The sequence below is a fragment of the Pseudopodoces humilis genome, chromosome 1 (genome assembly GCF_049639895.1).
Source record: "Pseudopodoces humilis isolate 2021_Gansu_Grassland_sample_001 chromosome 1, ASM4963989v1, whole genome shotgun sequence".
Taxonomy (NCBI): Eukaryota; Metazoa; Chordata; class Aves; order Passeriformes; family Paridae; genus Pseudopodoces; species Pseudopodoces humilis.
In genome coordinates this window covers 98,490,333-98,515,460 of record NC_142200.1, presented here as the reverse complement: position 1 = coordinate 98,515,460, position 25,128 = coordinate 98,490,333, and the positions used below count along the sequence as shown (strand labels likewise).

At 37.0% G+C, this 25,128-nt stretch overlaps 1 protein-coding gene across 3 annotated transcripts in view; it reads right to left on the bottom strand.

Moving 5' to 3' along the window:
• Positions 1-25,128, bottom strand: part of POU6F2 (POU class 6 homeobox 2) — a 308,170-nt gene that overhangs the window by 16,035 nt on the left and 267,007 nt on the right. For 2 of the 3 annotated variants that reach the window (XM_088060556.1, XM_088060566.1), the window contains one exon: positions 8,009-8,215. In XM_088060556.1, coding sequence (XP_087916682.1) covers positions 8,009-8,215 — 207 coding nt within the window. Of the gene's footprint in view, positions 1-8,008; positions 8,216-13,074; positions 13,129-25,128 lie in introns of all 3 variants that reach the window. The other variant, XM_088060564.1, reaches the window with a different exon arrangement.

Genomic DNA, 25,128 nt, shown 5'->3' with positions numbered 1-25,128 from the left:
TAGCAGCAATATATAAGGGATATTTACAGGTTGGTTTCTAACTCACTGCTTGTGAGGGAGAAGTGAGTAACGGGGTTGAAAAGACTGAGGAGTCACCTTAAGACCTGACCAGAGACTGAGGGAGGATTCCATCTTTAACTCCCTACATAATTTCCAGCACACCCTCTGCTTTTCAGACATGATGGTTAAGCTGTAAATGTCCTGCTTAAAAAACAATGATAGTTATCTATGGCATGAAATTGCATTAAAATACTCTCTCTTTTCATCCACTATAATTTCCACTCCAGAAATAGCCTTAAGGAGAGGCAACGATTAGATTATGAATTAGATTCCAGATGACAGAATCAATTTGAACTTGCAATAGCTGACTTTTCCCAATTTTAGACACGTATATATGAAATGAATTATATTTATGACTGTTGTGCATTTTCCATCCAAAGACAGAAGGAGGCACAGAAATTACACAAACAGTTGCTGTAAGTGCCATTCTGTGTAGGTGGATATAGTAGACATGCCAGAATGATGACTGTATGCAACAGTGATCAGTATCTGGCAGGAATATGTGTATCCACACTACAGCTAGAGGGATGAAGTGAAAAGTGCATTATAATACTTTATAAGAATAAACTGAAAACTGCAAAGGGCCTTATTTGTATTTCTTTTACATGAACTTTACATGTTGCTGTCAACAGTGAAGGTAGTATTGACTGATAAATGCAGAGGGAAATTAATTAGGTCTGTAAGACTGAATTTTGTTCTTAAATTATGTATGTAGGGTATTCCTATGCCTGGGATGGTTGACTGGAGCTCTGTGCTAAAGGCCTTATGAGATCAGGGATGTTCTCTGCATCCAGAAAGCTGCATATAAGTGATAGGGTAACAAGGTATTTAGCATAAAATAAGGAAAGAGAAATAAACTAGGTGGAAATCTAGAAAACTTTGACAGAATATTGCCCTGTATCATAACAGAGTTGCTACTTGGTTTTACAGACAGTCTGGACAAAGGGCAAGGCCAAAATATGGACTTAATGGAAAGGAGAAGAAAATAAAGAGCTTAAACTGCAGTAAGGGAAGGTAGGGTCAGGCATCAGGAAGACCTTTTAAATGCTAAGGAGAGGGGCCTAGGCCACCTAGGGATGACAGGGAACCTCCATCACTGAAGATTTTTAAGAACAAGCTAGACAAACATCTGTCAAGAATGATATAGGGACAGCTGATCCTGCCTAGGGGGAGGAGACGGACTACATGACCTCTTCAGGTCCTTTCCAGCCCTATTTTTCTGCGATTCAGTGGAAAGGAAATCTGAGAGATGAGGGAACACAACAAATTAGAGAAGACAGAGGTGAAAAAGACAAGTACAACAAAAAGGGCAGAAGAGATGAAACTAAGAGGAGTGGTACAAAGAGCCAGAAATACATCTTGAGCAATCCCCCTTATGTTATAAATAAAGACTTTTAATGTTTTCTAATGTTAGCTAGTTCATCCTGGGAAATATGGACATTAGCTCTTGTAAAGACTAAAGTCTGTGGAAGGTCTAAAAATTAATATCTTGATATAAAAAACCATTCCCAAACACTTAGAAATTCCCTGATAATGCCTTACAGTACTTTAAGTGTTTCATGCTTCTATCTTTCTTGAAAATGGAGTCCTCTGCTCTGTATACTTTTCCTAAAATGTTTCCTAAAACACGTTTGATTTTGAGAAAGAGTAATGATATGCTGAGGACACTGCATGATTTAAGAGCACCAGGGCAGATGAAATCTGTTTTTAAACCTACTCATACTGCATGAGCAGGCATGGGCTTCAAAGATGTTTCCTTAAATCTTCTAGCAAATGGAAAGAACAATTAATACACATATCCCCATCCTTCATGCCAAATCCCTTTTAGAGTCAACTGTGCCAGAGTATTTCACAAATACTGCACCCCATCACCCTAATTTAGGCTACTCAAATAAATTTAAGTAACTGCATATTTGAATCTGAATATGAAAGGTATTTGATACTTAATAAGCATCCTCTCTCCCAGTACAGTACAATATAGTAGAGTACATACAGTATAAAAGGTGTCTGTACACACTGCTTAGACTGACAGAATAGCTACATTTGGAAACTAACATAGAAAAGGTCCTTAGGTTCACACTGGCTGTGCGCATACTCCGCCCGAAATGAAGACTGTGCTGTGGAAATAACTGGGGGCAGGACTTTGACAGCATCTGCTGAAGTTCTCTCAAGCCTTTCTACTGAATCACAACTATTTTCAAAGCATGCTGTAATTGAAGGTCTTTCAACTTCCTAAATGAGGTTGGGAATATAGCTGAATTTCTACAGAAGACTTAATTTTATATGCAAACCAGGTGCATAAGGAATTTTTTTACCCCTATCAAGAAGGATATAATGTCAATATAACAACAATATTATTGACAATACATTAATCACTAATTATAAATGATTTATCACTTAATTATTAATGCAAATATTACAATAATATTATAATAACAATTTTAAATGTGTAAGTGCATGATTGAAAAGTAACCCTCATATTCCTATAGTGAACAGCATTTTATGCTTTCTGTGCCTCAGTTGCTTAGAATGACAGGTAATGTAGTGACATCTTCCTATTCCCAATGGTTTGGTGAAGTTATAGTGACTGTTCTTGAGATATCCTACTCCTGCAAGTGCTGATGCCACAATGAAAACTGGTCAGGGAAAGATGGAAGTTACAAGTCAAGTGTCATGCCATGGCATGAAAAGTCTGATGTAGTTCCTTGTAGTAGTAAATAGTCTAGTAATCTTGACTTTCAAAATTCTAGTAATTTATCCATAGATGAAATGGAATTATGAAGTAATGATGATAAAGGAAAAGAGAAAGAAGCAATAAAAATTGTCACCCTCATCACTGCAAGTCATATAAAAAGCAAAAGAAAAACAAAGTCAGATTGAGACAACACAGTTTAGCGACTATATTGAAACAGAGCAAGAAGAGTGCATTTCTCATAAAACAAGACAGCATCAAAGCTATAGAAGCATTGCAGAGAGGAAATGATTGAGAGCTGGTTGGATTTTAATGGGAGAGAATAACAAGGGATTGCATGGAGTTGTGATAACAAGATGGTAGGGTGTTTGTGGCAGGTTGAGATTGCAGAAAGAGAACATCTAAAGTGAAGTTTGGCAAGCAGATGTACAAGAATCACCACAGACCCATCCGAGAGACATCTGTGTCTTTTCAACAGTTAATCTGGAGCATGATAGCCAATGACAACAAAGATGGGGAACTGAAAATGTAGGAAAATGCTGCCTAGTAGCTCATTTTACTGTGTTAGAATTGACAGAAGCCCAAAGCTGGTCGTGCTCTGAGACAAGATGAAGTATGAAAAATTCTGTCAGGCATTGTAGATAAAAGAAAACTGAGGACAACTGGAACTACAGTCCTGATTTAATGAATCTAGTATGTAGAAAGAAAGAGCCAGAAAAAAGTGAGACGGGAACCTGCTTTATGTGGTACACCAGAGAACAATAGAATGTCCAGAAGTTGCTTCTGTATGGGCTAGAAAGTAGTTATGAAAACACCAATTATTTTTAGGATTATTTAGGAAATTCATAGACTAGAATGTGTTTGAACCCCAGTGATCATTGGCAGCTGGATTCTTCTCAGTCAATTTTGTTCGCCTTGGAATTAATTGAAAATCCTAAGGTAGCTACCCTTGCCCTGTCTCATGTCAATGGAAAAAATGTATATGTGAAGATATCTATTAGAGATTCAACCTATCCAAATTTTTTTTCTATTTTGACACCTTGAGTTTTCCACTGGACATGCATATGTGTACTTGTCTATGTCTATACAAGAAATCCAGTTAACTAGCTTACACCAGATACCTAACTCCTCTATGAGTAACTTAAGTGAGGTGAATACTTTCCTAAATTTTATAAGACTCATGTTTTTATAAGTTCATGGTTCAAATTCAGCTGTGCCGGTGTTAAGGTTGTGTTAGTGATATGAAAGAACATTTTGAAACAAATTTTTCAAATCTGATAATAAATGGCAATGCAAACAAGTTTTTACAACAAATTCATCTGTTCTCAAAAACAATGTGACTTTAGCCATGCAATCTACATTTTGACAAAATTCCTCTTGAGAGGCATGGAGAAACTGCAGAAGTTAAAGTTACAAGGTAGTCTTCTATTATGGGACACAAAGAGCTTATAAAGCAAGAAACATAAAATTAGAGAATAATTTTAATATTTCTTTTTCAAGAAAGGAGATTACAGGTAGAGAACAAAGGATTAATGACAAATTTTTGAATGATTTTAGCAACCAGTAAGGAAATATGGTGAATAATGGTAAAGTGAAATCTGCAGGACAAACGTATTAATTTCTTCAGTTAGTACAGAATACCATGAAAAACTTACACATCCTGTTTAGAGCATGCCAGGGGAGCATTATGACAGGTAGTGGTTCAGTGCAAAGCGATTCACAACAAAAGGAACCATTTTAGTGACACACGTGATAATAATCAGGGAAACAAAGATATATTATGGTGGATACATCTGCTTATTAAGTAAAACTGTTCCATGAACAGAGATAGAAAAAATCAGAATGTTAGGCTGTATTGAGATAAGAGAAGAAAATAATGCTGAAAATAATATCATGTTATGTAAAACAGGAATGCAACCTCCCTGTGACCATGGCATTCAGTTCTGATCAAAAAATCTTGAAGAGATTAGTGAGGAAATGGCTGGGGGATGAACAGCAAAAAATATTAAAGGCAAAGAAAAACTTGTTTATGAACAGAGATAAAAAAGATACAGAATAAAACAGGAGTGCAAACAGCTGCCTGCTTTAGAAAGCCATTGCAACTTTTAGGAGAATTCTTGGTGTGTGCACAGATACTCGTCAGATTAGCAAAATCTTGGAAAATAGTAGAACACTTGAAGTTTTATCTACTTGGTGTAATTTGAAGAGGAACAATCTCTACTGTGGGTAGTTTAAAGAACATAAATCAAAACCATCTATTTATACTTAAATACAGGAAGAACAGGACTATATCAGACTTGCTTGTGTACATTGAAAAGCAACCTATTTACAGTGCAGAAAAAGAAACATTGCTTTACACTGCATGTGAGTATTCTATGAACTCATTTCCATTAGGAGAGATTGAGGTTTTAGTCTGTCAAGTCTGAAAAATCTGTATGAATAAATAACACATATAGTCTACCTAAGTAAAGCTGACTAACAAAATCTGAAGCATTTAAGTCTTCAGTCATCAGGGAAAAAGTAAGCACTAGCATGCATTACTTAGCAACTGGAACAGTTTACAAAGATTCAATTATTGTGACTCAGCTAACGAGCAGCAGCTCACTATCATTGCTCTTTTTCTCCTGCCATACCTAGTTTCTGAGGAAGTGACAAGTTGAAAGTTAAAGTAGGATTATCCCTAACTGGAACATTTCACTACATTATTTATTTCCTGCATTTATTTCTTCAAGACATACTAAAAACTTTCCCAAAACTTATATTGTAATCTTTTCCCCTGCCAAAACTTCCTTCATCAAGTTAGAAGACACCAAATGCTGTGTGACACCATTTTCAAAAACATTTTGAATTCCTGCTGAGCCCTCTGATTTGAAGCACTCACTCCTTTGGAAATGATATTTTAAACTTTATGACTTAATATGCTATTATTAGCCAAATACTAAGTTAGTCTAAGTATCTACCCAGGCAATAAAATAAATACATGATCTCCTTAAACTTTGATCAAATCTATTCACTTTCCAAATGATACAACAATTTGTACAGTAAGTACTAGCTCAGTTGTTTTTCACTGTCCATCAGCTTTATTCCTATGAGGAATCTAGCTCTCATACAACTTTCTTGCTCCCACTGAAATTCATGGCAAAATTATCTCCGATTTCTTTCAGTGAAACCAGAAGAGCCAGTAGAGGGAGCACAAATACATAGAAATAATTTTCTGTGTTTCGTATAAAAACGATAACCTGTACTATTTTTTCATATAGTATTTGCACCACATTTTTTCCTCTCCCTGATCAAAAATACTGTCTTGATTAAACTTCTAGAAAGGCTGATTCAAGGTAAGGAGACTGTGTCATTTGGTGGCCCTTCTTGCAACCCCTGGGACCTCAGCACTCCATGAAAGAGGCAGAGGCTGAACCCTGTGAAAACAGTATTGGCAAAATCATATTTTCTACCTCCATAGCACTGCTGGGCATATCATCTTTGGCTCTTGGACATAACCAGCTCTCTGCAGACTGATATTTGTGTCAGCTGATCCCTGCACATGAGCACACAGGTTGGGTGAACAAGTACAGGACAGCATGATGTGGCTAAGCAGTGCTTTCCACCTTGCACCCCTGCTCATTCAGCAAGCTGAAGCTTTCAGATTTTGTCTCTTGATGTGAGACTAGTTCCATGAGCTGTGCAGAATCTGTTACACCTCTGTGCCCTCTCTGCCCACTGACTACTGGCAGACTTTGCCTGGAAGAGGTTGCTTTGATGCAGGACCCAGAAGGTGAATTGCTCTGCATGTGAGACTGTCTCAGGCAATAATACAGGTCCTTTATCCTCCTATTTACATCCTATTTAAGTCTAAATACGTAAATTTATGTTTCATGTGTTTCAAATGGGATCTCAGGATTGCTATGATTTTTGAGTGCTTCCCCCATAATGGAGGAGAAGATCTAATCCCTTCAGGGGACTGAATAAGAAAACCAAAACCAAAACCAAAACCAAAAAAAAAACCAAACCCATCCCACACACCCCCAGGAAACCAAATGTGAACTGCTGAGTTTCATATTTCATTGTCAGGCTTTCCCATGGTGGAGAACATGGAGCCTGCCCTCAGATCCATTCAGCTTTGTTTGAAACTATATATATGCAACCATTGCAAAAGCATTTGCTAGTAGTGCAAGTATGCTTCCATTAAAGAAAATAGAATTAGATAAATGACAAGTGCTTTGGAAAATGTCCATGCTAGATATTACAGAGGATAGGATGGGAAAAAATCAGGCAACCAATGGGATGTGAAATGTTTTCAGGACAAACAAAATAGTGATGTTAGAGATATATTGTCTCTCTACTTTTAAATTTGGGGGGAAAAAAAAGAAAAAAAAAAAAAAAAGAAAAATCATCATTTTGGAGTTCAGGTGGCCTGGGATACTCAGCACCATACAAGAAGCTGCTCCCTGTGCCTGGAGGTGTCAGCAGGAGTGGCAAACTATAGCACTACTGCACTACTATTGTAGCAGTAGGAATGCTAAGCTGAATATTTAAGTGAGGGATATTTTTGGGAGAATCTCTTTGGTAACCACATTTGATGCATTTTCTGTCCTCAACTTCCTCTCTTTCAGAGAAAAAAGGTGGACCTACAATTCCTTGCTCTACAGGTGTAGGCAAAACTAATGGATTTGACTGTAGAGTGCTATAAGAAGAGCTACAGAAGTGTTTTTGCATCTCAGTGTGGTCACCGGAGCCACCCTTAAGTCTGTCAACTATCTGCAACCTTACACTGAGTAATAATTTCCACAGAATACTTTCTGTCTATGCAATTATACACAATCATATCTGATTTTCCAGTGAGGGAAAAAAAAAAAAAAATTCCCTTCATGTTCCAAATCATTTCAAGCCCCAGTCTGCTAAGTGACCACTAACTAAGGAACTGAACTTTATAGACCAGATGGGCCAGATGGGTCTCCTCTGCCTCATATTCCTATTGCATTTTCACTGCAGAAAACATCTCAGTTGGTCCTATACTGACCTTGAAAAGACAAAGAAAAAATGGATAATATTTGAATTTATAAATAAGTTATATGATATGACATTATTAATTACTACATATATAGTATGCAGTAATACACTATGCAGGACAGAACTAATTTTTATTATTAAAAATGGTAAAGAAGTGGGGGTTTTTAGAGAGACCACGAGACTGCCCGTGAGGAGCAGAAAATTTCTCTGTGTCTGCTTTGATAATCATTCAGGCTACAGACAATTTACCTGCTGGCCTGGTTTGAGCGGCGATAGTGTTATTCCCTGGGTATTGATCACTGGGAGTATCTGGTTGCCGATGACAGTGGCGATGATCTGGCCCTGGGCATTGGTCAGTAACTGTGGAGTTATCGGCTGCACCTGAAGTCCCTGAGCTCCACCTGCCGCCTGGCTGGACGGGACTGGATTAGGCATCAGTGGGATTGTTCCAATAATCTGGAAGACACAACACAGGGAGAATGTAGGCATGCCACATACACTTGCCACATGTAATTCCTTATATTCTGCATGTTGAATCAAACTTAGGTGATAAAAGCACAGAGAGACTGGTTAAGACAGGCTGAGGGTAGGAAACAGTCATTCCTTTACTGAGGTGATGAGGACTTTCCAATTCATTTGTCATGTCACATATCACCTGCACATTTTACCACTGTCCACTGTCATCTGCAGCAAATCTGCTGTAATTTAAGAGTGTATGAAAAAAATGCTGGGCCGTGTATGAAAAAAGTGCTGGGCCGCACTGGGCCCTGGATCACGGTCTGTTTCCACTATTCATTTTAACACTGAGTGAAACAGATAAAATATCAGTCTTTTTATCTTGCTTTTTACATCATCCACATAATGTTACTAATGGGGCTTATGTAATTTTACTTGATTTTCTGATACCTGATACTCTAGATGACCACCTATTATTCCCATGTCATCTCAGGAAGACACAAAGGGGTACTGGTACCTTTCAGGGCATGCGTTATTAAGATACATTCATAAAAATGCAGCTGGTTTTGGATGACAACTATGAAGTACAACACAACAGGAGGGCTGATGTTAGATAAAATATATTAGCTAACATTTCTGGGGCAAGCAGTTGCAGAAAGAGACACTTGTGACATCTTAGACTTGAGAATACAGTGATTTCCTAAATGTGAATGCGCCTGTAAAACTAATATTAGGATGAGATGTCAAACAGATGTCGAAAGAAAGCTTGTCAGTCAGTAAGCTGCTAGGCTGGAAAAAGTTATGTTGTTGCAAGATTCTTTTTACAAGTATTAGAGAATCTGGAATAAACTTCTGAGGAAACTTGGGCCTAAACCCAAACTTTTTCTTTTTTTTTTTTTTTTCAAACTGCAACATATGAAGCTGGAGTCACAGGATTGTTGCAAGAGAAAAATAAAAATAAAAAAAGCATAGCACATTTCTATTTCCTTCTCCTTCTCCTCTCTTTTTATCATAGCCTCCCTGGAAACATCTACCCCATTTTAAGACTTCCAGTCTGTCCTTTCCAGAAACTTTGCTTCTTCCTCTTTATCCTCAGCATTCACCACACTATGTTGCTAATTTTGACTCCCACTGGTATGACCCCAATTTTCTTGTGTACCTGACCACATATTGACCTACTGGGCTGCTGAGAAAGAGGGTTGATTATGACTGAGCTTTCCTTCTTTTTCCTCAGTGGAGATAGAAACGGGGTAGTTTTCCACAGTCTGTCTGCTGGTTTTCATTCCATTTGGGAGCTTAGTCATCTTTTTAGATCTCTTTGTTTCTGAGAAACTTTATAGAAATTAATCAGCTGATTCAAAGCCATTTAGTAGGTAGGGAGAGCTGAATGGACGGAAAGAGAAAGAGAAGTATACATAACACTAGACACAAAGTAGTTTCCTCATGAAAATAGGCTGAAGTGTTCCTAATGAAACTCAAAAGCAAATTTGTTCCCCAAATAATTGTATAAAGTGAAACACATAACATTCCTATTGATTTCAACAATTAATTTATATTATATCAATGGAACCCATTCAATACAGTGTAAAATTAACTCTAAAATAACTGTTTAGTGAAAACATTGGTTACCTTTTTGGGAAGACCACTAAGTTGCTTTGTGTGAGTACAAAAGTAGGACAACACTGAATCTCTTGTTACAGGTACAAAATGAATACAGGTGTGAAATGCATGGTGAAGAGTAACAGGGATATGTGAAGACCTCTGCCTACTGAAATCACCTTAGGTCACATACAACAACCCCAAAAAATCCATTCTTAAAAATGCATCATGCAAAGATGTCCAAGTAATTCAGGCATAGCTGGAGGGGCAGGTGGCTCTCCTCGCCCTCTCCTGTTATTAGGCTAAGATATGACTGCATTGAGTGACAGGGTCCTAATGAGTGCTCCTTCAGCAGTCACACCCAGTGATGTGCCCCTAGGTAGGCACAACCGTGAAGTACTGGGTGACAACCTAAACTGACTCCTGGAGCAAGAGGAGAATGCTTTGCTGTCTGTGGCAGCTCAGGTAACAAGTGGTAGGTGCTGAACTCATCATTGATTTACCAAACTTGCCCAGTTAGAAACCCTTAGATGGGAAGACCAGAAAACCATACAGTAAAGCAGGACAGCTCCCCTGTGAGAGAACCTGAAAAAATGGCAAGCCCAGCTACTAAGCTGTACTGTAAGAGCTGCATATATCAAGACTGCTCAAAAGACTGTAAAGATACAATTTAAGTTCTTAATGCATTGATAAAAGGTAGACAGATCAATAAAAATTATTACCCCCATTTTATGGAGCATGAAAGCGAAGCACGGTGAAGCACATTCAGAGTTAGCCTCCTAAGCTGAAATTTCCTGAGAGTTTCTCTTTGCAGATCACAATGCTTTTCTTTTATTTTATTTAAGGTGTCCCTAGCTGAATGGCAACTGCTCTCCTGTTCATGTGAGAAGATGGCTGTTCACTGAGGAGAGAGGCATCTATTTCCATCATTATCGGATTTCAAATTGTTTTCTAAAATCAGACTTTCAGCATGAATGAAATACAACTGCAATGCGGTGCAACACATAAATATCTCCCAGTTTCTGTGACCTAACTTGTTTATGGGAAACAAATATATTCTTTCACTTTTAATACAATCTCACCAAACACAAGAAATAATCCTTCTTAATTTTATCAGCAGAGACATACTAAAGGCCTCCCCTTCCTTTGCCATGTCTGTAAAGGACGCAACCTTGGACTGTCATTACTCCAATGTAACTTTAACTATCAAGGTCCTAATCCCAGCAAAGCAAAAAATGCTGTGTTGGTGTTATCAGTAATAGAAATGTTTGCATTCACATTTAAAATGCATTTCTTGGACTACAGTTGGACATTTCATAGAATGACAATGCTGAAGTGGACAGTTTGTAAGGTCAGAAGCAGAAGGCTATCTATATGTATTAATGTGTGTCACAGACCATACTGTACATGGCGTGCTGTACATGCACACAGACAGAAATGGAGCAGGAAAAACACAGATGGGAGAAGTGCTCCAGAAGGGCAAATGAGAAAATGCCCTCAGGGGTGTTACCGTAGGACCCAAGGGTAAATCTTAATGGGAAACAGAAACTTACTGGGGTTTCACAAGATTTTATTTCTTTTCTTACCAAAGTAAATTCTTGTCTGGTTAAGAAAAAGATATCCACTTGTCTCTACTTAAACAACAGGGCTACGCGTTATTGTGTGAAGCTTTGAGATGGCTACAATTGGATCCAGGTTTCCCCTTTCAAGTTCCCCTTGTCTAAGTACCCTCCCCTAAATATCCTAATTGCTCAGTGATTCACACATAAGAAGTACAACTGGATCCCTTCCTTAAACCTTGTGTGACTGACGTGATGCTGAGCCAGATCCCTCCTCCTTCCAATTTTGGTATGAAATTTCACCCTGGGCCTTGCTAATCTGTCCTCTTAAATTATTGTAGAAGTTGAAGACAATTTATGGTTTTGATACATTTGAATTTTGTCAAGAAATAAAACAAGGCCATGCCACAGGCTTGAGGCAGTGGCGTGCCACAGTACAGACTATTTAATTGCCAGTGATTTCCCTAGTCGGGAGGCATTGCTCCTTTCTAGGAAATGCTGCTACTTCAGATTATATTCAAAGACGGTTCAGGAGTAACATGTGACAGGGACTCATCCCACAAGATACTTACAAAGTCACACAGAATGGTTTGAGTTGGAAAGGGCCTCTTAAAGACCGTCTAGTTCAATTCCCCAGCCATGGGCAGTGATGTATTTCACTAGACCACGTTGCTTAAAGCCCCATCCAGCCTGGCCTTGAACACTTCCACGGTGAGACATCCACACTGCTATGCCTTCTCTGAGACAAAGCAGAATAGGCTCCTTACTCTGTCAGTGCTTGGACTCAAATTTGTAAACAGTCCTGCTTGTCAAAGACATTCTTGAAGGGAAAAAAAAATCCCTACATTTCTGAAAGTTCTTATGCTACAAAAATATAATTTTAAAAGTTTGGAGTTTTTTGTGTTTACAATTCCTTTTATACACTATACAATTGAAAGCAAGCACTGTTCACAAAGGGGTTGCAAAAACAGGTGTCATATGCAAAACAGCAATCAGACAGTTTTGAAAGCCCAAGGGTTAATCCAAGGGATCCCCTTGTCAGTGCTTTTCTAAGGGAGTCAGGCACAGTAATCTCCATAGAATTGTCAATTAAAATAAATTACACCAGGCTGTATCTTTCTGAGGTACAGGTTCCTCATATAGGTACAAAATGCAGTGCAACTGGGAACTTTACCAAGATATTTAATGTAAATTCAGACTTCAACTTTTTTTTTTCTTTTTAGAGACAGGGTTTTCATCCTCTTCTACTAATCACAAAGACTGCAAGTCTGGCCCTCTTCAAGTGACAGGGTGTTTCCAGAGTCCTTGGTGGAATCAGATTATCTCTTCAAGTATTCAGTATGTTTTCTTCTTTCTTGTTCATGGATTAATAGATACATCAATTGTATCAAGCTGCTTAGAGAGCAGTTTTTACAGAAATTAATTTAGCATTTTTATGCTTCCCATTATTAACTAAATTTTAAAAGTCAGTTATTTGTTTCTAACTTCAAAAGAAATTTGGAGTGATTTTTTAACAGCATCTGAATATTTTCTATTGATTTATCTATTAGTGTGATTTTAGTACCCTAGGATTTCAATATATCTGACATCAGATCTCTCAGATTTTACAACTTGAACCTACCATTGCCAAGGTGACTTCTGCAATATAATTGTAATGCTTGGCTTGCACAGGAAATTAATTGTCAACCTGCACCTTCATACCAGGTGTGGGCCCAGTGGTCTTTGACTAGATAGTCCTGCAAACTGCAAATTTATCTGTCATAAAAGAATAGCACACAATTAAAGTAAAGGTAAAATCCCAAGTAATGGAGCTGACCATGGAGGGGAAAATCCCAAATCCTCAATATATCAATAATTTCTATGAATATTACCCCCAGTGCCAGGGGAATGTCCTAACACTGATTAGCTCAAATTTAGTCAGTATTGCACCTTTAAACAGATTTCAGACATCCTCAGTAAAGGTTTCTTCTTAAAAATGAAATAGAAACATATGTTCTCTTAAAAATCTAATCTTTTGAACAAATTATTCTGAAGAAAGAAAAACATAAAAAAATGCCATTCTTATCCTTTCTTCATATTTAATTGCCTTTGTTTACTTTGCTTTACTTTGTTTACTTTGTTGTAGGACGCAGGCTGAAACCGTGGACAGAAGCTGAGTAATTGCTCATAACTTCTCGGGATAAATGTCTCATTGCAGCACTGCAGATACAAAACCAGATTTTGCATAACTCTGTGACAGACAGAAATATACAAAACCAGATTTTGCATAACTCTCTGACAGACAGAAATAGATGATTTCCCAGTAGTGAGTCTTTCCTTGTGGCTCCTAATAAACCCATTGTGTCTTGACATTAGGTGAAGTTACCGTGATATTCTAAAATGAAGCATATAACTTTTTTTTTAATTAAGTTCTTCTCCTTCTCCTCTCATCAGAAACAGGGATGATGCCCTGCTTCATTGTTTTCCCAGCACAACCAAAGGAATATTACAAACTGTAGCCAATTGGATGGTTCAACAGCTGTCTTTGTTTCTGCTCTGAAGTGTAAGTAAAATTGAAGACCATCTACACTAGTTTGTTTCTACTATGTCAGCCAGTTTGCTGTCATAAAGCAAATGGTGATATTTAATCTGAAAAATGTCTTTGACTATAAAAAGGAAATATTAAAGATTTTTAGTAATATCATCAAAATAAACATCTCTTCAATTTGATCAATGTTACAACTCTTTAAATATTGGAAGTTAATTATTCAGTTTTGAATAACAGAAGAACATAAAAAGAAAACAGAAAAACAGGGGAAAAGTGAAAGAAGCAACAGAAAAATTTCTCACCAAAATGAGACAAATCACCATGTACACATTGACACATGAGGGTGTTGGTGGATGAGACCTGGCAACATGTTCTTGCAGCCCTGAAGGCCAACTGCATCCTGAGCTGTATTAGAAGATTCTGGGGGAAGTGGTTTCTCCGTGGTTTCTCCCTCTACTCTGCCCCCATCAATGGAGTGCTGCCTCCAGCTTGGTAGCCTTCAGCGCAAGAAAGACAGGGACCTCGCAGGTCCAGAGGAGGCCAAAAAGATGATCAGAGGGCTGGAGCATCTCTCCTATGAAGGCAGGCTGAGAGAGCTGGGGCTGTTCAGTCTGGAGAGGAGAATGTTCTGGGGAGAATTTACAGCAGCCTCCCAGTACACAAAGGGGCCCCAAACACTGGATAGGGACTTACAAGGGCATGTAAGACAAGCGATCCATGACAGGACAATGGCTGGGGAGGGGAGGTTTAGGTAAGATGTTAGGAAGAAATTTTTTACTATGAGGGTGGTGAGAACAGATCACCCAGGGAATCTGGGGATACCTCATCCCAGGAAATGTTCAAGGCAAGGCTGGATGAGGTTTTGAGACACCTGGTCTAGTGAGAGCTGTCTCTGCCCATGGCAGGGGGTTGGAACTAGATGATCTTTAAGGTCTTCTCCAAGCCAAATCATTCTGTGATTTTGTACAGTTTTGCAAACTTTATTCAGAAACTGCTTCTGTTCAGAGATATGTTGCATGGTCACTTTATCAGTATGAGTTATTTAAGGAAACAATCTAAGGAGAAAATGACTGAGGAGAAGATACACAAATGTGAATCTGCATGGGATTCTTTAGTCACTGTGAAGCTGCCCCTTTCTTAATCACATGCATGTATATGTGTATATATACAGTATCTACATAAATTATAAACACATAGACACAGATATTTTTAAAAATAAATATCATTTATTATCTACCAATATCAATAAACCCAGCTATTTATATGCACCATACTGCATATATGCAATCTGCTGCCAATCAAACCAATCAAACACGGCCAATCAAACACTGAAAAACTGGAATAATGAGTACAAGGAATACAATTTGCAGACTTCTTCTGAAAGTAACAGTATTCCATTTTGTTCTTTGGACTAATGACAATATGATTCTTGAACCTCATACAGGATGAAACTAAGGTTGCCTGTGTCTTTAAAATTAGATCTGGTGTTAATTCATGTAAAGCAAATCCTGCAAATTTCCTTTGCTGCACTGTATTTCCTAATGACATCTCAAAAAGATGACACAACAAAATTCTACTTTGAGAAGAAGGCATCAAATAGTGATACTGGATCAGGGACTTATGAAACTGTACTCCTGGGTCACCAGTTTTTGTAAGGAATTGTAATTTTCAAGGTTAAGTACTGTTCATATATCATTCAACATATTGGATAGGTTATTGTTTATAAACATCATAATGGAACACTGAGTCCAACATTCTGCCTGATTTTCTCAGGGTGGTTTCTTTTAGAAAATAATGTTTGTATACTAACATCAAACTATACAGGAATTTATTTGTCACCACTGTAGGAATTACGGGGTGAAATTTTTCTTAAGCAAATACTATTACATTCTGGTAGTAGAAGCATGTGCACTGTCATAAAAAAGAATGTCTTTTTTATCAAACATTCTGAATAATACAACATTTTGTCATTAGAAAAATCTAATTATATATAATTATCAGACTATAAATTATGTTGAGTGTCTGCTGAAAAGTCCCTTTTAAGCAATCTGCTTATCAGATTTAACTTGCTTTTGAAAACAAGAATCAAATCAGGCATCAGGACCCTTAGAGGTCATAGCTGAGCAGATGATTGGGGACCTTAGAGGTCTCCAAGTTGAACAAAACAGCTGTAGATTTTAATTAGATTTGCAGGTCCTAAGTATTTCTGAAAATCAGCTAGTGAGATTCTTATGAAAATTCTTATTATTTAAAATTCTTTGACAGATGTCTAGTATAAAATATTTTAGCAATATTTTTGTGTGTTATGACAACAAATCTGAGATATGTTATGACAGGACAGCCAATACTATCATATTTGATATGAAAAACCAGCCAGAATTTCTAATAATATTTGATAATCACTAAAAGAATTCACAACTAACTGTTTTTAGCATTTTACTGCTTGTCTCCCAAGACACAAATAGTTTTCCCGATTGCTGTGTAGATCCTTGTAGGGTGTGTACAAGCAAACACACTTCTGTATGTGCGGTTTTAGGGTTTTGTTGGCAAATCCTCTTGATAACCAAAAGTAATGGTATTCATTTTCTCAGGAATTAAACACAGAGCAACTGGGCCAGAAGTGTGAATTTCTAGAATTAATTAAAATGAAAATACTTAGTAAATATCCATTCACTCTTAATTTCTTTTCATGCAGGCGGCAATTTTCATAGCCACCTACAGAAGTATCACTGTTTGGCTTTTATGAAGATTTCAGTATCAACTAAGTATCAAACATCTCAGAGGCAAGAAATTCCTGCTCTGAAATAAAAATTCTCAAGCTTTTCAAGCTTTGTATCTGGGCTGCAGTTGCTAACCCAAACATCAATTTGTGTCTTTAGATTACAAACTGGATATAGATTCCTTTAGAACAAGGATTGTCTCCTTTGAGCAATAACATTATTTTCTGATACTTCTCTCTCAGAGCATAAAGAGTGGACTTGTTTCCAGCCACTTCAGAGTTAAGATTCTGGACACACAGCACAAGAAAATGTAGGCATCCCTACATAGCAATATGTTCCATGCTGAAGCATTCAAGGATAGCTTGGGAAACAAATTCCCATTTCTCAGCAAGCCCAACTAGGCCCAGCACAATGTGTGCCAATGCTTCCATGCTATGGTGACATTATCAGCTTGCTTGGAACTACCTTTGCTACTTGGTGCTGTATTGCACTGTACTGGCCTCCTACAGAGATGCCACCAAGAGGTGAGGAGCAGGGTTTAGTAATTGCTCTGTGATGCTGTGGTTTTTAAATAAGAGCTGCTATTGAGACATAACCTTGCACAGATATGAACAAGATAATGTCCTCCACTGCCAAACAGTTCTAACTGAAGTAGTATGGGTTTAATTTTTCAAATTGTAATCTTACACTTTTTTAAAAGGGATGTGGCACATGACTGGCAAGGTCTGTGTCTGGATGATTTCTGGATTATTTCTGGTATTATACTTTTATTTCTTTCCATTGATTGTTCCTTTCAACTTGTTTTGCATAGGTAAGGAGATGGCATGCTCTTCACAGAGTTCATCAAATGGTCACCACTGTCTCTGGTTTATCTTGTGATGCCATCCCTGAAAAATTATTCCACTAGAAGTACTATGGTCTTGCAAATGTATGCTAAATTTGGCCACTTCAAATACTTAAATTTCTTTTTAATTTTCATTGATGAAATTTTCTGAAGAAACAAAAGTGTATTTTGGGAAAATGACTTTGAAAGCTTAATGATGTTTCATTCTGTCCTTGACTTGTTTGTTTAGAATACCAATGGTTGTTTTCTTAGGTACTCCATGAGAAACTGGACTGAAATCACTAACCATCAAATAATCTTCAGATGCAATCTTTAGGACCAGAGTTCTTTAATTAGATTACAGGTCAAAGACTTTCTAGGCCATCAATGTATTCTAGAATAATCCTCTCACATCTTCTGACTATTAAATTACCTACACTATATAAAATATTTACCAGAGATCACCAGGTTTCTCAGTCTGTAATTCTTAAAGGTGAAATTAATTGTGCATGCTGATCCATTCCATCATTTCAGATTTAGCAAAAATTCTTTGCAAGAAGGTTAATATATATTGTAATCAATCAGTAGCAGTGATACTCAGCATTGTTGTTAGACAATCACATTTCTCCAAATACTGTTAGAAATCTTGAGCTTGCTGCACGGATGCAGACTGTGGATGATATGGTAGTTGTCCCTCAATCCATTATTTCAACAGAGCACCTGTACAGGATGACATTTGTTTAAATGTAAAGTCATGCCCTACTTAGGTGATGTTTCTACAATTTTAGATCACCTAGACTTCAGCTAAATAAAATATAAAACTGTTGGTCTTATTAATTAAGAGTTGTAACTTTTACTGTGATAGTGTATGGAAGCTCAGGGCAAGGCTGAGATGAGTAATGTGAACTAGTGCACAAATGTACTGCTGAAACACTTTCCAGTTTTGCAGGACATGCATTTCTTCCACAGCTTTCTGACTCCTGTGAACAAGGCACAGTGTGTCACAGCATGACTGATGGAACAAACCATCCTGGATTATCTGCCTACTATAGTACATAACACTGTAGAAAACAATATTCCAGCCTATAACCTGGAATTTTGCTATAATGTGCCACAATTTTGTGGGAAAAAATAATTTCACTGAAAGAAGGTGAGAAAACTTAGATTACATGTAAATTCTTGAACAGAATATAGTCAAGACTCCCAGGTTTCTAGATCTGAATGTCTAGGAATAAATCTCCTTGCTGAGATCAAATATAACTTCCTTTTGTCACACATTCATCACAGAGATGATTGCTCTTTTTAGTACAATTGAAAATTTGCCAACCAAATATGACCCAGACCTTAGTCCTTCTTACCTTGCAAAATTTGCTCTGGCCCCTGGCTCAGCACACTGCTCTGCCAATCAGTTCACCTCAGAAAAGTTTGTTAAATTCCAGGCCTGCTTTCAATCATCTGTAATATCTCCATATAAACACTTTTTACATCCCCACCAGTACTCCTAATTAAGTCTTAATTAATTTTTGTAAGGCTACCTAAGAGTGATGAAAAAAAGATATCAAAAAAAGTAGGGTATTTTTATGTTGAAAGTGAAAATACACTCATCTGGTTTTCTTGAATATTAGTAGTGTGCATCAATGCTTGAAAGCATAGTGACTACATTATTGCATATTATCAAATGCATCATTAATGTTCTTCACCTGATCTGACAGAAGGAAGGGAAAGAAAGGTGCTCTGCTCACATTTTACAGCTTGGCTTAAATTTGTCCACTTTGGACACCACTCTATAGGAATTACAGTAGTAAATTCTGTAATACAGATATTTAGTATCTACTACAAATGACTAGTTTTAACATCTCTCTCAGAACAAAACATTCTCCTGATGCTATGGCACTTAACTCAGGAGGGTAGCTGCCTGTGGGTCTGGAGATGAATATCCAGCATTCAGTCATTTCTCCCTTTCCACTGGCCTTTTGAGCCATTCTCAGGGCTACCAATTCATTTTTGTACATTCATGATATTCCTACTGAAACAAATACTTAAAAATTACAGTTAAATCTAACTAAATGATTCTCAGATTTAGGGAAGACATTGCAAGAAACTGTGTTTATGGACCTGTGAGGAGAACATGCAGCTTAATTACCATTTTAATTCAGGCCTGGTCCATAGGTCTGCTTAAGGAAGAGTTAAGTAACTATGATTTTCATATTAAAAGTAGCAGTGGCCCTGAGGTAACCTCATCTTCAGCACCTACATTGCTACTGTGTGGAAGCAACATGTGTACAGACAGGCAAACTGAAATTTGTTTATGTATTTTTATATGAATCCAAACTACTTTATATGTCCCTTCTGCTGTTGGCAGAGCCCACACCCCTGAGGCCTGTTCTGTGGAAGGTAGATCACAGACAGCATTCTATTCTTGCATGTTGTCTCTGTAGCAGTCCTAAAGGATTTCCTTTTCAACCATGATCTGCAGGGCACCAAAGGTGAGGGGCTCCTTTACTTTTTTTTATATTTTCAGTTATTTTGGGCAGGCCATTGATTTTTTTTAATATGTTAGAATAAGACCTTAGCACAGTGTTCCAGTGTGGTTATGTATTCCATTCATGATTACGGGGGTGCCATAGACAACAAATAACAACAATTCCATTTGTCATCAAAGAATTAAATTGTGATATTACATAACAGTCTCACATTTCCTTAGTTAAGATGACTGAAGACTGTGATGCACTCTATCAAGACTTTTTTTTACAGGATTTTTTTTACAGGATTACAGGATCCTGAGAGAAGAACAAAGGGGGTGCTACTTTATCTTCATCAGTACAGAAATGCTTCTTTTACATACTTTTACAAAATGAATGTCATTTTAAACATGGTGTAAAATGTTGAAAACCATAACCAAAAGCTGGGGAAAAAATGCAGTGATAGTCTAAAACTGATCCTTATGCTTATGCTTTATTTTAAATGTTTTCCTAGAACTATTTTTTTTTTACATTACTCTTGAAGCTATGGCAGCTGGGGTGTCAGTGGACCTCAATGACTTGCACTGAATAAAGAGGTCCTTAGCAAGTTCAGAAGACATCATTCACAGTTACAGCTACAGCCCTCTTGTAGGAGCCTCAGCTGCTCCTCCACAGGATCATTCAGAGCACTTACACAAACCACGCTTAAAGTCAAAGAATCGTGCTGCTTGGAAAAGACTTTTTAGGATCATCAAATCCAGTCATAAACTTAACACTGCCAAGTCCACTAGCCTAATTCAACCTCTCTCTCCTGGTATGTAAGGCCTTAATGTGGAAAAGACTGAAATGAAATAAGAAGGTTCCTCATTGAGTGATGTACTATACTAGTGCTTAAAAGAATCAGAGAATCTAACTGCAGGTATATTTAGCATATGACAGTGTAAGGATCATCAGAGGTTGCTTCCTTCATTCAAGATTTATCTTAATTTAAGTAGCCTCCCTGTTAACAACCCAAAGAGCAAGATATTAAACAGAACAAAAAATGGTGGAATCTTCTATAAGGAGAACAAAGCAGATGTGTACCAGAGAAAAAAACAACAGCAAAATGAAACTTAGTTCTAAATATTGTCAAAATGCATATCGTAGGTACAAATGTTCTTGTAATACATCTTTTAAAAAAACAACTCAGTCTCAGTAATATGAAACCTCCAAAAGCACTTCTTGTTTACTGTTGGAGCAATAGTGGAGAAGATTTCCTGGCATATGGGAATTACAGCAGAAGAATGAAGAGATGAGTGAAGTGAAAACGTCATAGCATAATTCATATATGGAATATTTTAATGGCAGGTAATCGCACATTTTCAAATTTATAAGTCAAGGAATTGTTCTAATTTCTGAGAGAGAATTTAATATATTAACTGCCCTTGAAACAATATCAATATTTGTGGGTCATGTCCAACTCAGCATATTCTCTGAATCTGTGATGATAGTTGAGTTGGTGCATCTATTACCTTCTCCTTCTCCCCTTATTTCCCCCTCCCTGCCATCACCTCACTAAAAAAACAAACCAAGCCAAATCACAACAGCAACAAAAAAAATCTACCGAAAAACAAAAAAAACACCCCACACCAAAAAACCAAACCCAACCAAACAAATCCCATCCCCTCCTGCCACAAACAAAACAAAAAACCCAAAATCTGTTTTTCAAATTAAAAAGAAAGTTTATCCAGGCTAAATGTGCACAAGATTTGTCAACCAGGCTGCTTCACTCAGAAATGAAAATGTAAAGATGTGTAAACAACAAATAACCTCAAAAAAGGAATTAGCATCTCAAAAAAAAAAAAAAAAAGAAAAAGAAAGTTATCAAATATGCATTTGTTTATCACAGTCAAGTTTTATGATTCAAACCTTATTCATATATATTTTATGAAGAGAATATCCATTGTGGTGGCAAAATTAAATGTATTTTGAAACTTGTATGTGACATTTATCTATCTGCTCTATCAGAAAAAAGTTGTCATATTCATTCAGACATATATTACTTTTTCAATTTCCTGTCAGTAATGTTTTTTTAATGTTCTTTAGGGGGAGACCACAGGATTTATCATTTCTCACAACAAAGACCATAATGCTTTAGAATTATGTTGATGAGTTTATACCTTAAAAAGTTACACCACCTTTTTTTTTTAAGAGATGAACAGTTTGTTGCTATCCATGATAACCATGGTTTTTGGGTTGTTGGGAGTTTTTGTTTTGTCTTTGTTTTTTTTTTTAAGATACAGTCAGGTAGAGAGTGGTCTGGTCTTTTTTTTTTTTCCTCTTTTAAAGAAGTTCCTCATACAAAACACAAACTTCTGGTGCAATTTTATGATGATTCAGGTTCTACTGCAAGCCACAAGAGATAACAAAGAAAAAAAGAAAGCACAAGTATTGAAACTCCTTATCACATATCTTCCCTTCCAAGGGGATGATTTTGATAGAAAGTTCATATAAACCCAATAAACAGTGAACAAACACTGCTGTGCAGCAGGCAAGACCGAAAAGGTCATAGTTAGAGAAGAAACAGAAACCAATTAAGAGAGTAATTGACAAGATGCTACAGCTGTTATGCAAACCAGTGCCTGGAGAGGTGGAAACTTCTTTCTCTGAGTTGCTATTAAAATGACACTGTAGTGAAAAACTCATTGTATCCCATAGGTTCAGTGCAAGTCCTAGGAGAGTTGTTGAGGTGCAGTGGGTCAAGCCCTGCATAGAAAAGGCACTCATTTCTTATGGGGTTTCCTTGGTAGTAATGACCCCATCCACAATATAGAATAAGGCACACTCTTTGATGGTAACAAATCAGGAGAATTCTACGAAAAACACTAAGGTTGCATTTCTAAACAAATGCAGAATATTTGAAATCAAATTAGAAGATATGCCTCCCCCTCTAAGCATACATAATATCTGGGAGTATAAACAAGTATTTGGTAAGACTGGCAATAATTATGATGGTGTAGTTTAGATTACTTTTTAGGACAGAAATCCTTACATGATAAGACTCTTTCACAGCGTTTGTGACCTCTGCTGTTTGGAGCTGTGCTGGAAATACATTTATGTTGGTCTGTGTTCTGAAGATTTAGTGTATCCCTTTTCTGTTCTAACCAAAACAGCAGGGTAAATGGCCAGAGAAATGTAAAAAGCAATCTGTCAAAAGGAGATATATCTTCCCCCCTTCCACACATTCAAAGGGTTTTTTTTATACCTGGAGAACCTCAGAGATGTAAAGTCTTCATTTATGCACAACTGATTTTCAAATAACATCATCCTGCAGATGGAATACTTGATCTTACTTGAAAGAAAAGACACTTAACAGAAAGATCCTCCCCCTCACATTGCAAACCATCACTTAGTTGAAATATCAGTAAAGTTAAGTACGCTTTAAATAATTCAGATAGATACCATTACCTTGGTCTCTATTTATTTAGGAAACACAAAGAAGCAGGCAAGCAACACAGGAACAAAGTTTTCACACCAAAAAATGAAGAATTCCTCTAGACTCATTCAAAAAATAAGGCAGGTCAGCCAGTACTAAGTACTGCATGCCCATCCTCAGCTGCTACCAGGATCTGAGTTAAAACTACTGACTGTGATGGTGAGCTTAAGGATAACATTACTAAAAGGACTCAAGTATCATTGTCAAGTATCAAATAACCACTGTGTGATATTGTAAGCATGGAATTGATGCAATGTTAGGCATCTAGCATTAGAAATCCAGTTGTAGACTGTCATTCGTGACTCTATTCAATGCAGAGAACAAAAAATCCCTGTAAAATAATTCATCAAAACTTAAAATATCTGCTTTAGATTGGTCCTGTTTTATTTTTTGAGAGTGTCTATTTATTTCAGTGATAACAGAAAACATTAAACAACTAGCTTAAATTGGATGCAGCCTAAGTTGCCTTTCATATGGTTAAAATTATGGAAAAATAATTCAAATCAGGAATCTAAAGAGACGTAGGACTCCGCTGAGCAGTCAATTCTAAAACTGACCTACAGTCCCTGGGTCATTTGGAAAACAAGTTACCTTTTTACTGACCATCTGAATCTCAGCTGTACATAAAAGAAGGGTAAAATAATTTAAAAAAATGAATCTCTAAAATTAAAATAAAATCATAGAGACTTTTTCTGGTAATGAGACTCAACTTTTCTTTATTTTTTCTTTTATGAGTTACTATTAAAATAAGACAAGGCTTTGAGAAGACCTCACTGGTTGAAAAGATGTTCAACACATGCACAAAATGAAATCTGTTTGACCATTCTTGTCTATTACAAATATAAACACAGAGATAGAGATGATTCACTTAAATTCCTTCAACTTGACTGGTAATATCCTGACACATTTCACTGGGGAGGGTATAACTTACACAGCTCTTAAAAAGTAAGTTTAAAAAAAAGACACAGCAATGACTGTGGACCGAAGATTTATTAGAAAGATTCCCTAACCATCTCTTGGAAGTAAAATTTCCATTCTGTGCAAACTCAGTGAGAAATTGCTTTCTTGACATGGTACTCATTTATCTCCCCTCACTCTGTGTTCTTTGAGGTCTCCTTTTGCATCATTTGTTTGGTAGTATAAGGCCGATTTAAACATTTTTACATTTGTGCTCTTGCCAGAGACCACAGTGATTTAGTGAATCAGGAATGCATCATTCATGTTTGTTTCCCCTTTTCACTGCATATGATTTTAAGGAGAAATAAAAGGCAAGAGGGAGCCAAGGGTACAACTTGCTGCATTAAGTGCTCCTTAAGAGAGGCCCTTTCCATTGATGGATCAGGCTATGAGATTTTGAGCTCATCTTGGTAATATTTAACATATACATTTTTATTTGTATTCAGAAAATAAGTCTTTTGTTGTAGCATTTTTACTTGTGATATTTTGCTCTCAACACACAGGGTGTAATACATTGTTTCTTAAGGACTTCCGTGTAAGCATAGCTCTAAGTATCCATCATCGTACATACAGAAGTGGGAGCCTATCTGAACAGACAAATGCTTCTGTATATTACTAACAGTATTTTAGGGTCAGTGGTCTAATATTAAGATTTTAAATAGCTACCCTGAGAAGCTGGCAAAAAAGCTCATCAAGTTTTTGTTTTGTACTAATTTCCAAGACCCCTCTTATACTCTTACAAAAACATAGTTTGTAATAACAATTTCAGAACATGTTCAATCAGCTCTTAG